Genomic DNA, 11,200 nt, shown 5'->3' on the forward strand with positions numbered 1-11,200 from the left:
AATGATACTTCTTTTTATCTTTCTTGGCCTTTTATGTGTTAATTATAAGGGTTTTGCTAATATTTGCTTTAAGGGTACACAATAATTAATTATTTTTAAATTTTTTTTTTTAAAAATTGAAAAAGCTGTCAATACTTTTTCAATTCGTGAGAAAATGTTTTCAAAAATGAATGGCTTAATATGTGTCCTAATTAACCGGACTCTAATTATAATAGGACAAATTATACAAACCCCTTAAAGTTTTCCAAACGTTTCAGGAAACACACTATTTGTTATTTGTATAAATACAATATGTAAACCATATCCTCTCCAATCTCTAACAGAATACTCTTTTCTTTTTTAATTGAAAATAAATAATAGTAAAAATAAATTCCTGCAACATAGGGCAAAGCATGGCTTCAGGTGTTGCAAGAGCCTCAAAGTGGCTATCCTAACTTGTATAATGACGTTAGCTCAAGCTGCATAATACCGCACATCACGGATGCCATTGGTTCATTTCGTACCAAGTCAAGTCCCCTATTGTTCTTTAAAAGTTATGTGGGAAAGATTCAGGTGTTGTAATCATCAATGAAGCACCTTATTTTACCATGTTTGATGTTTCCCAATCCTCTATGCTCTATGAGAGATGGTTAACTATGATGGCATATAGAGAAGACAGCCCATGCTGCAATCCTTTTTTTTTTTTCAATTAAAATAGTTAATAGGCATGGATAACTGATAATTAAAAGGTACCAACATAAAAATATTTTATTTCTGCATAGACAAAAATTTCAGAGTTGATGCAAGGAATTGGTCTTTAAATTTAAAATGAATATACAATAGACAATTTTTTTTTTTTTTGCAAAATCTGATATCCATTCTACAGGCAAAGCAGAGGTGCATTGCTGATGGTAAATAATAATACTGTTAAGTTATAATTTCCAGTTGCTTTAAAAACACAATTTGGAAAGGTCGGAGAGCTGAGTTCACAATGAAAACCATTAATCATTTATGATTCTTAAGTTAAGCCAACTATTGCTACCACAGCATCAGTTCCAGAAACACATTCATCTTCAACAAATGGAATGGTTCTCCGCACTGTCAATTTCATTGGGCGGGTCCCATTGCCTGCAAATAGCAAGATATAAAAATGTACCCACACTTGCAAGTTATTTTATATTACTCGGAAAACTCAGATTCTTACCTTCAGTGGTTCTATCCCCTTCAATGCAAACGGCAGCATAATGAGAACCAGCCAATTCTAAGAGAGCAAATTGCCAATTGCTTGTCAGGTTCTTGGGATCATCAAAAGAATCAACAACTACATCAAATGCCTGACAGCATAATAAAAACCACAAGAGATTTCAGAAACTTCTTTGAGGAAAAAATGTCAACGCCAATGAAAGGAATGACATATCCTACAATAATATCCCAACATCTACCTAAACAATCTCAAAGCCACCACCATGTCTTATGTAAAAAAAGTTCAGATTGAATTTCCTATTCAGTAGAATACCATCTTTGAATGCTTTGAAAACTTTCAATTAAGCTTGTCTTAAGTTTAGTCAGATACCTCGGAATCTCTATGCTCAGAAAGATGTCCTTGTGTAGCAGTCCTAAATCGAATGGTAAAGGTTTTAAAAGGTGCAGCTGAGAATCCCCTCCCCAATGCTTTCACATATGCCTCCTGAAAGTGTGATCCATAACATTAATAAAACAGCTTTGTGAAGAGAAACATTACATTCAACTCTCAAAGCTCAATCATTCTTTTATTTTTTTTGGTGGTATTTTACACACACCCATTCAGTCTTTAACCTATGAGGAGGTGCCCTTTGAGCCAGTGCTCATTGGCTGCAAAGCTCAATCATCCTATCGTTTTGATTTCTTGAGTTCATGTAGAAGTGTATGCATACTCCAGTATATCCAACTGTTCAAATCCATACTGCTTTGCATTATTTCCTATAAAGCAAGTAAATTCTAAGACAATTTTTTAGACTCTTCTTTCTTTTGTCAGATATCTATTGGTTTTATTTTTTAACTAAGGGTGTGTTTGGATATCGCTTATTTTGCTGAAAACTAAAAACAATGTAGCAAAATAATTTTTAAATGTGTGAATAGTGCTGTGGGAGCCATTTTTAATGAAATTTTTGCTGAAAAAAGAGGTTTGTGGGTCCTGTAAACAGTGCACGGGACCCATTGGAAAAGCATTGCTGCCACCGAAACGCGCTTCTCAAAAAAAAAAAAAAAAGAAGAAAACGCAGATGCATGCAGTTTCAGCAGTATCCAAACGGACACTAAATACATAGAAAGAACAATTCATATAGTTTAGTCACATACAAAGAAAACCTGGTAATCAAGCTGGACAGGCCAACATATCTGAGCCCAACATAATGAAACACAGGCATATGCTTGCGAAAGAAGAAGAAGAAGATGATGATGATCACAAATGGTGATAATGATAATAGACAAAATTTCCAAAAGAATTTATCCACATGCATCTTTACGAAATCCAAAGAAATTTGAAATATATTTCAAGCATGTTACGACTCAAGAGTGTTGTTTCTACTTTTTATTTTTATAAAGAATATAGGTACTCAATCCTAGTTCCTTTAAAGGTGAAACTTCTGCTGCCCTACATTGAACTGTCTATAATAGAGTATAACTTCCTAACAAGTTAAGAACACATTAATTTTTCTACTAGATCTACTGTTTTTTTTCCTTAATGAAAAGACATATCACTAGAATTACTGCTTGAAGATGGAATGGTCTTCTAGCAATGTAAACAAAATTGACTGTCACCAAACTTTATAACATACCATGCATTTGCTGCAGAAGCTACCATAAAACTCATTATTAGGATTTATTAGATTTTCATCCATCTATAACAATGAACTGAAGGTACTTGATGCATATCAATATTCACACAACCTACTCACCTTGAGAGTCCATAATTTTATAAACTCCTGACGCTGAAATTCAGGGTCTGAAATGGCAGTTAAAAGTCCCACTTCATAAGGAGAAAAGTACCTTCGAGCAAATGCTAAGATATTATTCTTCAACTTCCGTTGCTTCTCTTCCACATCAATACCAATCTACAATAGGAAAAGCAAATCATGTCAGCTTAAATTTGCCGTTTCTTCAACACAATAGATAATTCAATAAATACATCAAACAAAATCAGAACAGAATATAACGATCACACATGCAGATGTTATAAGTGGCCCATGAATATACAGAAAACTTACTGCTGAATTCACGGTCACTCCACAAGCTATTATAGAAGAAGTGTGTGAAATGTTGAAATGCAATGGTGGTAGGTGTGAGCCATCAACATCTTGCCACTCTACCTATTCACATATGCTATCAGAAACAAATATGAGAAAACAAATGAACACTAAAGAGATATGCTAATAAGGAAAAGCAAGGAAGGTATAAAAAAAAGTAGAGAACAAAGTCTTATTGTACAACAATGGTCAGAAAACAAACTCACCTCAGGCTTCCCATATATATTCTTCTTAAACTTCAAGGATCTTGGTTCAACTTGACTATTTGTCTGATCTAGTAACAAAAAAAATTTGTTTAAATATACACCAACCTCTCTATGCAACATATTCTACAAAATTGGAAATAAGAATGCTTCTTATGTCAAAAGAGTAGATAGTCAAGTAATCAAACAAAAGGACGTGGATAGCGGCATTTAAATAACTAAAAAATATAAAGCAAAGCCTAGGTTGCCATCCACTTTGTGCCACATTCAGACTAAATGTAAGAATTATTAAATGAAATTTAACAAGAAGAATGAATGATAAAAGTATTAAGCAAAAAAGGACCTACATCTTGCAATGGTAGTGCGAACCAATGCACGGGCAAGCAGGGCTCTTCTTTGGAGCTGATCTCCACGCATACGGAAAACATTTTCTTTCTCACATGGTGATAGAATTTCCAAATATTGATTAAGAAGGCTTGCATTCTTCACCTCATTAGGTAATATATACCATAAATGGGTTTCCCTAGAAACCCAAAAAAACAAAAAAAAAAAAAAAAAAAAAAAAATGTTTTCACATTATTGATGTAGATAATAAAGTTTAGAAAGACATATCCAAACAATAGAACATATGCATAACAGACTCAATCAAGCCCCATAGAATACATAGTGTATAAAAAAGTAAAAGGGCATAAAGTGTGTCATACATTGGAGATGGAAGCTGTACTGGGGCCAGAGAAGCAGCAGAGAAGCTCCTTTGAAAGCAACGTATATTCATCATGAAATTTAGTCTATGCCTCAACAGCAACAGCAACAACATGCATACTTAGCACAACGGCATCGGCATCAGTACACAAACCCAGAACTTTGTAAACATCCGCCACCAATAAACCCAGAATCAGTGATTCAAACCAAAACCCAGAATTAATGATTCAAACCAAAACCCAGAACCAGTGATTCAAAATAAAAGCCACAGAACCAAAACCCATAAACCTCCAAAGCCGATGCACAACAAAACCGAAATCCTCTAACTAAAACCCACAAACCACTGCGAACCCATCGCTACAGCATCACTGCAAAGGCGAAGAGAGAAGAGAAATCTGCAAAGTGAACCCACCACGACAGCACCACTGCAAACCTCTCAGGATACCCACACCAAGCGCCACCGTGAAGAAGAAACAAAGAAACTAGAAATTAGAGGTGAGAAGTGAGATAGAGAAGAAAAGTAAAAGGAACTAACGGCTTGCAACGCCGTCTAAGTCTATGGATTGGGATGGTCAAATTTTAAAAGCTATGGACTTGATTGGTATTAACCAAAACCTCAGGCTGTGTTTGTGAAATTTCTCCTCTTTTTTTTTTTTTTTTTTTTTCAAGGTCCTGCCATATTTTACTAAAATTAAGTTTTTTTTTTTATTAGAAATTCTAATCGATCTTAATCTGTGTATATATGTTTAAAATTCTCTCTAGAGACTTGAATCTTAGCATTTGTCATTCACACTTAAAGTGACCATCACATCAAGGATGTACGATGATATATATATACTAGCCTCTGAGCATGCGCGTGCTCAAAGGCTCTTCTATTGTTTTGGTAAGGGTTAATTTAGAGTATTTATTATAATTTGAAATTACTACATTTTTTCCAATCACCAAAAAAAAAAAACTTAGGGGTGTGATGAAAAATTATTTTACCACACATAATATTCATCACACCCCTAGGTTTTTTTGATGATTGGAAAATGTAGTAATTCCAAATTACAAAACTAAGAGGCTCAGAGGCTCTTCTATTTTTCTGGGTAAGGGTTAATTTAAAGCATTTATTATAATTTGAGATTTCTACTTTTTCCAATCACAAAAAAAAAAAAAAAAAAAAAAAAAAAAAAAACCTAAGGGTGTAATGAAATTTAAAAAAAAAAAAATTGAAAAAAAAAAAAAGAAACAAATACATCGTGATGAAGTAAAAAAAAAAAAATGAATACGTGGGGTGAGTTTTGTAGATTGGAGGAGTTTTAAAACCAACAAAAGAGTAATCCTATTTTGTGGGAAGTTAATGAGTAGAAGTAGGAATTTAAATCAACTAAAAGTAAGAGTTTATTAGAAGCAGGAAGGCATTTTAACGTAAAAGTAAGAATTTATTATTTTTGTTAATTTACTATTTTAACCACATTTTTAAGTTTTAGGTAAGAGTATTTTTTACAGTAAAAAAAGCAATAACTAACTTTCTTTTTCCAATTTACTATTTTCACCCCATTTTTAAGTTGTTGGTTAATTAATTTATGGGTATTTTTGACAGGAAAAAAAGTAATAACTAACTTTCTGAATCCTCTTAATATATACAGATATATATATATATATATATAAGATGTCATGAAATTGTATCCAAGTTTTTACAAAATAAAATATTATTACATTATATTTTCCTCAAACTAATGAGATATGCAAGTTATAATCAATTATCCAAATCATTATTAACAAATACAATATTTAATCACATGTCGAGCCATGGAAGCTTCGCCCATGGACAAATTATTAAGCCCATTAGAGGATTGCTGAAGTGGTTCTCCTAATCAATAAAGCGCTATTATTTATGCAAATGTGAAATCGTTTAGTGATTTTTAATTTTTTATTTATTGTGCTGAGTAAAAAGTTGACTTACACATTTACATAAATAGCATTATTTTATTGGTTAGGAAGACTATTTCAACTATTCTTCTAGCGGACCTAATAATCATTCTTTAGACATGGCACAAATCTGAGAGTAATAACTAATAAGGTTGCTTCTTTTTTTTTTATTTTTTTTATTTAGTGGACAGGAAATGAGATTGATGTTTTGGAAGATCATTGGATTCCTTGGATCTGAAGTTTTTAAACCAAAACCAAGAAATAATCAAAGTTTTTAGTTAGGAACTCTTTACTTGTAAAAACCTCATATGTCAATCATGCAGAATGATAGCAAAGATGACTCACCTAAACAGCAGTGCAAATGGGTTAATAGTTTTAAGTAACTTTAAGAGAGTGGCAAGGGTAAGTTGTCTAGGGACTAGTAGAAATCATTCCAAAATTCAACCCTGCAGAGCTATAGTCAAAAGTTGTTATTATTATTTGAGCTTTGTTGAAGGAAAAATAGTTGGTTGTGAGCAGATCGATTGTTTGTTGAAGGTGATTCTAAGATATGCATTAGATGCCATTAAAAAGGATATATAGCCAGTATTCTAGCAAAAAGCTAAGACCCATCATCATTGATGATATTTTTCTTAAGAAACACTTTGTATTCCTAGCCAAAAACAAAGAAGCATTTTAGAGTTTGATTAGGTCTTCAGGATTGCAAATGCTTCTGCCCATTTAAATGTATTATATTTCTGGGTTTTTCACTTTTCACACGCTATGTTTTTTCTTGGACGGTTACTGTAAGCCTTACTTCTTAGTTCTTAATACATGCTTTTTTTCTCATTGAAAAAATTCTCAACTTGAAATGATTTTTTTTTTTTTTTTTTGGGGTGGGGGGGTAAAAAATGAAAAGTCTCATTATTTGCCTATGTTTTTTTAAGTCTGAGAAGTAATGGGATCTGAATCTTTAAATATTGGTTTGGTCTAAGGCCCAATACTATTCTATTAGAATTATGGAAATAGTGATCAAGATGCTCCTGATCCCTGAGAGTCAACCACATAAAAGGATGAAGATCCAAAGGTGGGCCCCCCATGTTGCATCACTAAGCCCACCAACTGAAAGATTTGTAACTGACATGGTAGTTAGAATTGACCATTTCCCATTACCTTTGCCTGCCCAACACGTCAATATCTCCATGGACACACACAAAAATTGTACGTGGAGTCTTTTTTATTTATTTATTTATTTATTATTATTATTAGGGCAGTGTGTTTGCACATACACCGTGTGCAATTGGTTTTTCCCTTATTATTATTATTATTATCCATGCTCACACCTTGTAATGTTAATTTATAAATTTGATAGTTATAAATTATAATGGTGCGAGGCGAATTTGAATTTTTGTTTTTTTGTTTTTCGTTTTTTTTTAAGTTTCAATCTATAATGTCCATTTTTTATGATAATTCTTTATTATAAGACTAAAACATTAATTGATTTTTGATGTAGACGATGATTGAACCTTAAATCACTTATTTAACTATTAAAAATTTTACTTAAATATCCCAATTGGAACCCAAAAAATTTTAGATATCTCAATTGAAAATACTAGAATGTATTAGTTGAATTATAAGACTTTTAACATGTCACTTGTGATAAGAACACATCATCATCATCATCACTATTGTTAAATATTTTCATGTGTAAATACATGTTACAACCTAGTGGTTATTTATTAGAGAGTCATAATAAGAAAATAATCATTCACCATAAATTACAGTAAAAAGTAAAAACTCAAGCCATGAAATTTCAGAAAATCCAAATAAATTAACATCACACGTTTCAGACTATCAGTTTAATTAGACTCCAAGCCAAATCAAATGAAAAAAAGAAAAAGAAAAAGCCTTAACAATTCCAAATGCCATATAAAATACAAAATTGGTACAAATCACTACATAGAAATAAGAGTTTGTCATATTACCTTTGGCTTTCTCATGTCACAATCTCAGCCATGACTGCCACCAGTCTGCCACCTTCTAATTAACCATTTACTGCCGTGTTAAAATTTCTTTTAACAGCTAGCTGAAGCTATATAGCTAGGTTATTACTTATTATAGGTTAAGGAATTTGATTCCATCTCAGAGGGAACTTGTGATTCGTCATGAATTCGTGACAGCTTAATTAGTGTGTACATCTGGAAATAGTAATACTATATTTTAGTTTAAAGGAAAATAGCTGTTTGAGTGTGTATATATGAAATTAGTTTTTTTTTTTTTTTTTTTGGTAAAAGGGAAATTCGTTGAAAGAAAATATGAAATTACTTTTACCATATTATAAACAATCACATATATTTGTGTTACCAAATAATCATATATTCAAAATTAATTATTTGAAAGCCATAATATATATGACATGTCCAATTCTTCTCCAAAAAAAAAAAAAAATGACATGTCCAATTTTTGTTATGAGTCTTAATTAATTGTAATTTAAGGCATAGCCAAATTATTGACATCTCCAATAGGACCAATACACCAATTTTTTTCATCAGGTGTGTCAAGGTTAATGTATTACATGCCAGAAGATAAGTGATAGATGGAAAAGTATAAAAGTGTAGATAATCTCATTGAGAGGGATCGATGCTTTTGTTTTGCCCTCTACCCTAATTCAAGAATTATAATGGAAATAATAAATACAATATGATCATGCTTTACATTTTATGGTGATGCCAATCAATTGTACAAATGATATAAATTTGACTTATCAATATGGACCGCTTGACCAGCATGTCTTTTTCATTTCCACAGTTTTTTATTTTTATTTTTATTTTAAATATTAATAATTCAGTTTTGTTAAATGTGAATAATATAAATTGTTTCAAATATGTAAATTAATGTGCACATGGAAACTGTACTCATTGCTTTTCAAAAGAATTGAATCGGCCCCAAGAAGATCAAGCTTCAATGATACAATGTAAAAAAAAAATGTACCTCCTGCAATATTACATTAATATCACACTGTACATAAAATGAATTCCATGAACATGAAGCAGAATTTTTGCATTAAATATATAGTATAATCTTACTATTAAATAATCAAGAAGGATTTCCTATTACGTACAAAGCCCATAAAGGCATGAAGCCATGCATGAAGACAAAAACTTGAATGAGCATGAAGCACAGTACTATCTCGGAGTTAAGAATATGGCGTGAGAGAGGTGGTAATGTACATAATAATAAAGTAAAAAATGATTGTATAGAAAGTGCCGCTTTCACTTTATCACGAGAATGTATCAAGAAAACAGGTGAGCTATCATTTTCTTCTATAAGTTGAGAATTGAGACTATGTACTGGTACTACCTTAACATAATATTAGTTTACCTATTTATTTTTCCCACACATGTTATTTACAAATCTATAAACACAGTAATACTAAATGAGGAGGGTTCAATTCATTGTAAATATTTATTTATTTTTACGAATTTAAAGACTTGTCATCCTTGTGGTTGTTAGTCTCATTTGAATTTCCAAGTCTTGTTGGTGTCACAAAAATGTTACACTGTTTCTTGTTATCAAAAGAAAAACAAATTGAAACATCTTCCCAAGTCCTCCAATTCCAAGAGAAATATTTTTTTTTTAAATAATCTAATAATTCCTAAAAAAGAAATCACAGAATTGCGTTAAACAAAACACCTAAAAACAAATTAGAATAAGGGATAAAAATTAATTGTAATTTTTTGTGAAGTGTGTGGATCTTTGAGCATTTTTATTGCGAGTGAATTGTGTGACACATAAGGTGTTTGTCCCTCTATGCAAAGAAAAAAAAATGATAATATATGCAAAAAGAAAAGAAGGGTTTAGATGTACATGGTGTCTTTGTTATTCTTTGTCTTGTATTATCTCCTCTGCTCGTTATCTTCACCATTTTTTATATGCAAAAAGAAGGGTAATGGTGTTTGATGTTGTTTCATGATAGTTAATATTTCTACAAAGCAAGATGATTGGCAGAATCTAGTCCTTCCGACAGGTTCGAGTCTTTCAACAGGGTTGACCAAACGATTAATTAATCAGCACACATCCAACTATGCACTATCCATCCTACTATCCATCCAGCACTAGCTAGCTAAAAAAGTGAGAGGATGAAAAAAATTTTAACTTCTCTCCTTTTTGTTTGGTTGGAAGTAGAAAATTAGAAGGATGAAAAAAATAAGTTTATATAAATTTATTTATATACCCTTATTAAAAAATGATGTCCAATTAAAACTAAAAAGTGACAAAAAAAATCACCCAAATTTATTAAAAAAATAAAAATCATGTCTAAACAAAAACAAAATAACACAAAAGAAAGAAAAAGAAAAAAAGAAAAAGAAAAAGAAAGAAGATCATGGAGCAATGTACTCGTTGTACTGGACGAAGCCTGCCTAAGAAAAAAAAGAAAAAAGAAAAAGAAAAAAAAAAAAAAAAGGAGTGTCTAGGAAAAAAAGAAGAAGAAGAAGAAGAGGAGGAGGAGGAGGTAACATCTAGGAAAAAAAGAAGAGCAACGTACGAAGCTCATATCTATTTTGAAAAAAAAACTTTTTAGTTGGCACTGGAAAAAAAACATATGAGTCTCACCATTATTTTTTCCTCTCTCCTTTCTAACCAAACACTCCAAAAAAAATTTCTTCATTTTCTCTATTTTTTTTTTTTTTCCTCTTCATCTTCCTTAAAATCCACTCTACTAAGCACACCCTTAGAGATAAACAAACAACCAACGACACTTCGCTTTACAGGATAATACATGCCCATCTCACATTTACATGTAGAGGGACTTGCCCACCACGCCTAAGATTCTTCATTCTAGGATTTTCTTGGGAAGTGGAGCTTTATAGGAGACTTGAGAAAATATTTCGTATTGCCACACACACAATGAGAATGAAGAAAGAGGCAAAATTTATGATGCCATGTTCGCAAAATTTGAATTCGTGCGATAAATGGGACTTGATGATTGTTTGTTTGTTTTTTAATATTCCTAAAAGAAGTAAGGACAACGAAAATGGATGGAAACTTGGACTTTAGCAGCAATGAACTGGCACATTAAATAAATTAGGTTGTCAAGAGTTTTGTAGTTGAACTGAGGCGCCTTGTGTTTCCAAAATA

At 31.7% G+C, this 11,200-nt stretch overlaps 1 protein-coding gene across 3 annotated transcripts; it reads right to left on the reverse strand.

Annotated features, from left to right (window-relative positions):
• Positions 1 to 721: 721 nt before the first annotated feature.
• On the reverse strand, positions 722 to 4,739 carry LOC111998430 (uncharacterized). 3 transcript variants are annotated; one of them, XM_065763379.1, is made up of 8 exons: positions 4,171 to 4,739; positions 3,814 to 3,989; positions 3,470 to 3,532; positions 3,225 to 3,326; positions 2,916 to 3,071; positions 1,553 to 1,666; positions 1,184 to 1,313; positions 722 to 1,107 (listed from the first exon to the last, which is right to left on the reverse strand). In XM_065763379.1, the coding sequence occupies exons 2-8, from the start codon at positions 3,946 to 3,948 to the stop codon at positions 998 to 1,000; spliced, it is 810 nt and encodes a 269-aa protein (XP_065619451.1). In that variant the 5' UTR covers positions 3,949 to 3,989; positions 4,171 to 4,739; the 3' UTR covers positions 722 to 997. The 3 variants fall into 3 exon arrangements, with proteins under 3 accessions (XP_065619451.1, XP_023886293.1, XP_065619450.1); XM_024030525.2 differs by having other exon boundaries at positions 3,470 to 3,537; positions 4,171 to 4,736; XM_065763378.1 differs by lacking the exon at positions 3,225 to 3,326 and having other exon boundaries at positions 3,470 to 3,537; positions 4,171 to 4,737.
• Between the last annotated feature and the right edge of the window lie 6,461 nt (positions 4,740 to 11,200).

Source organism: Quercus suber, unplaced genomic scaffold (genome assembly GCF_002906115.3).
Source record: "Quercus suber isolate HL8 unplaced genomic scaffold, Cork oak 2.0 scaffold_504, whole genome shotgun sequence".
Taxonomy (NCBI): domain Eukaryota; kingdom Viridiplantae; phylum Streptophyta; class Magnoliopsida; order Fagales; family Fagaceae; genus Quercus; species Quercus suber.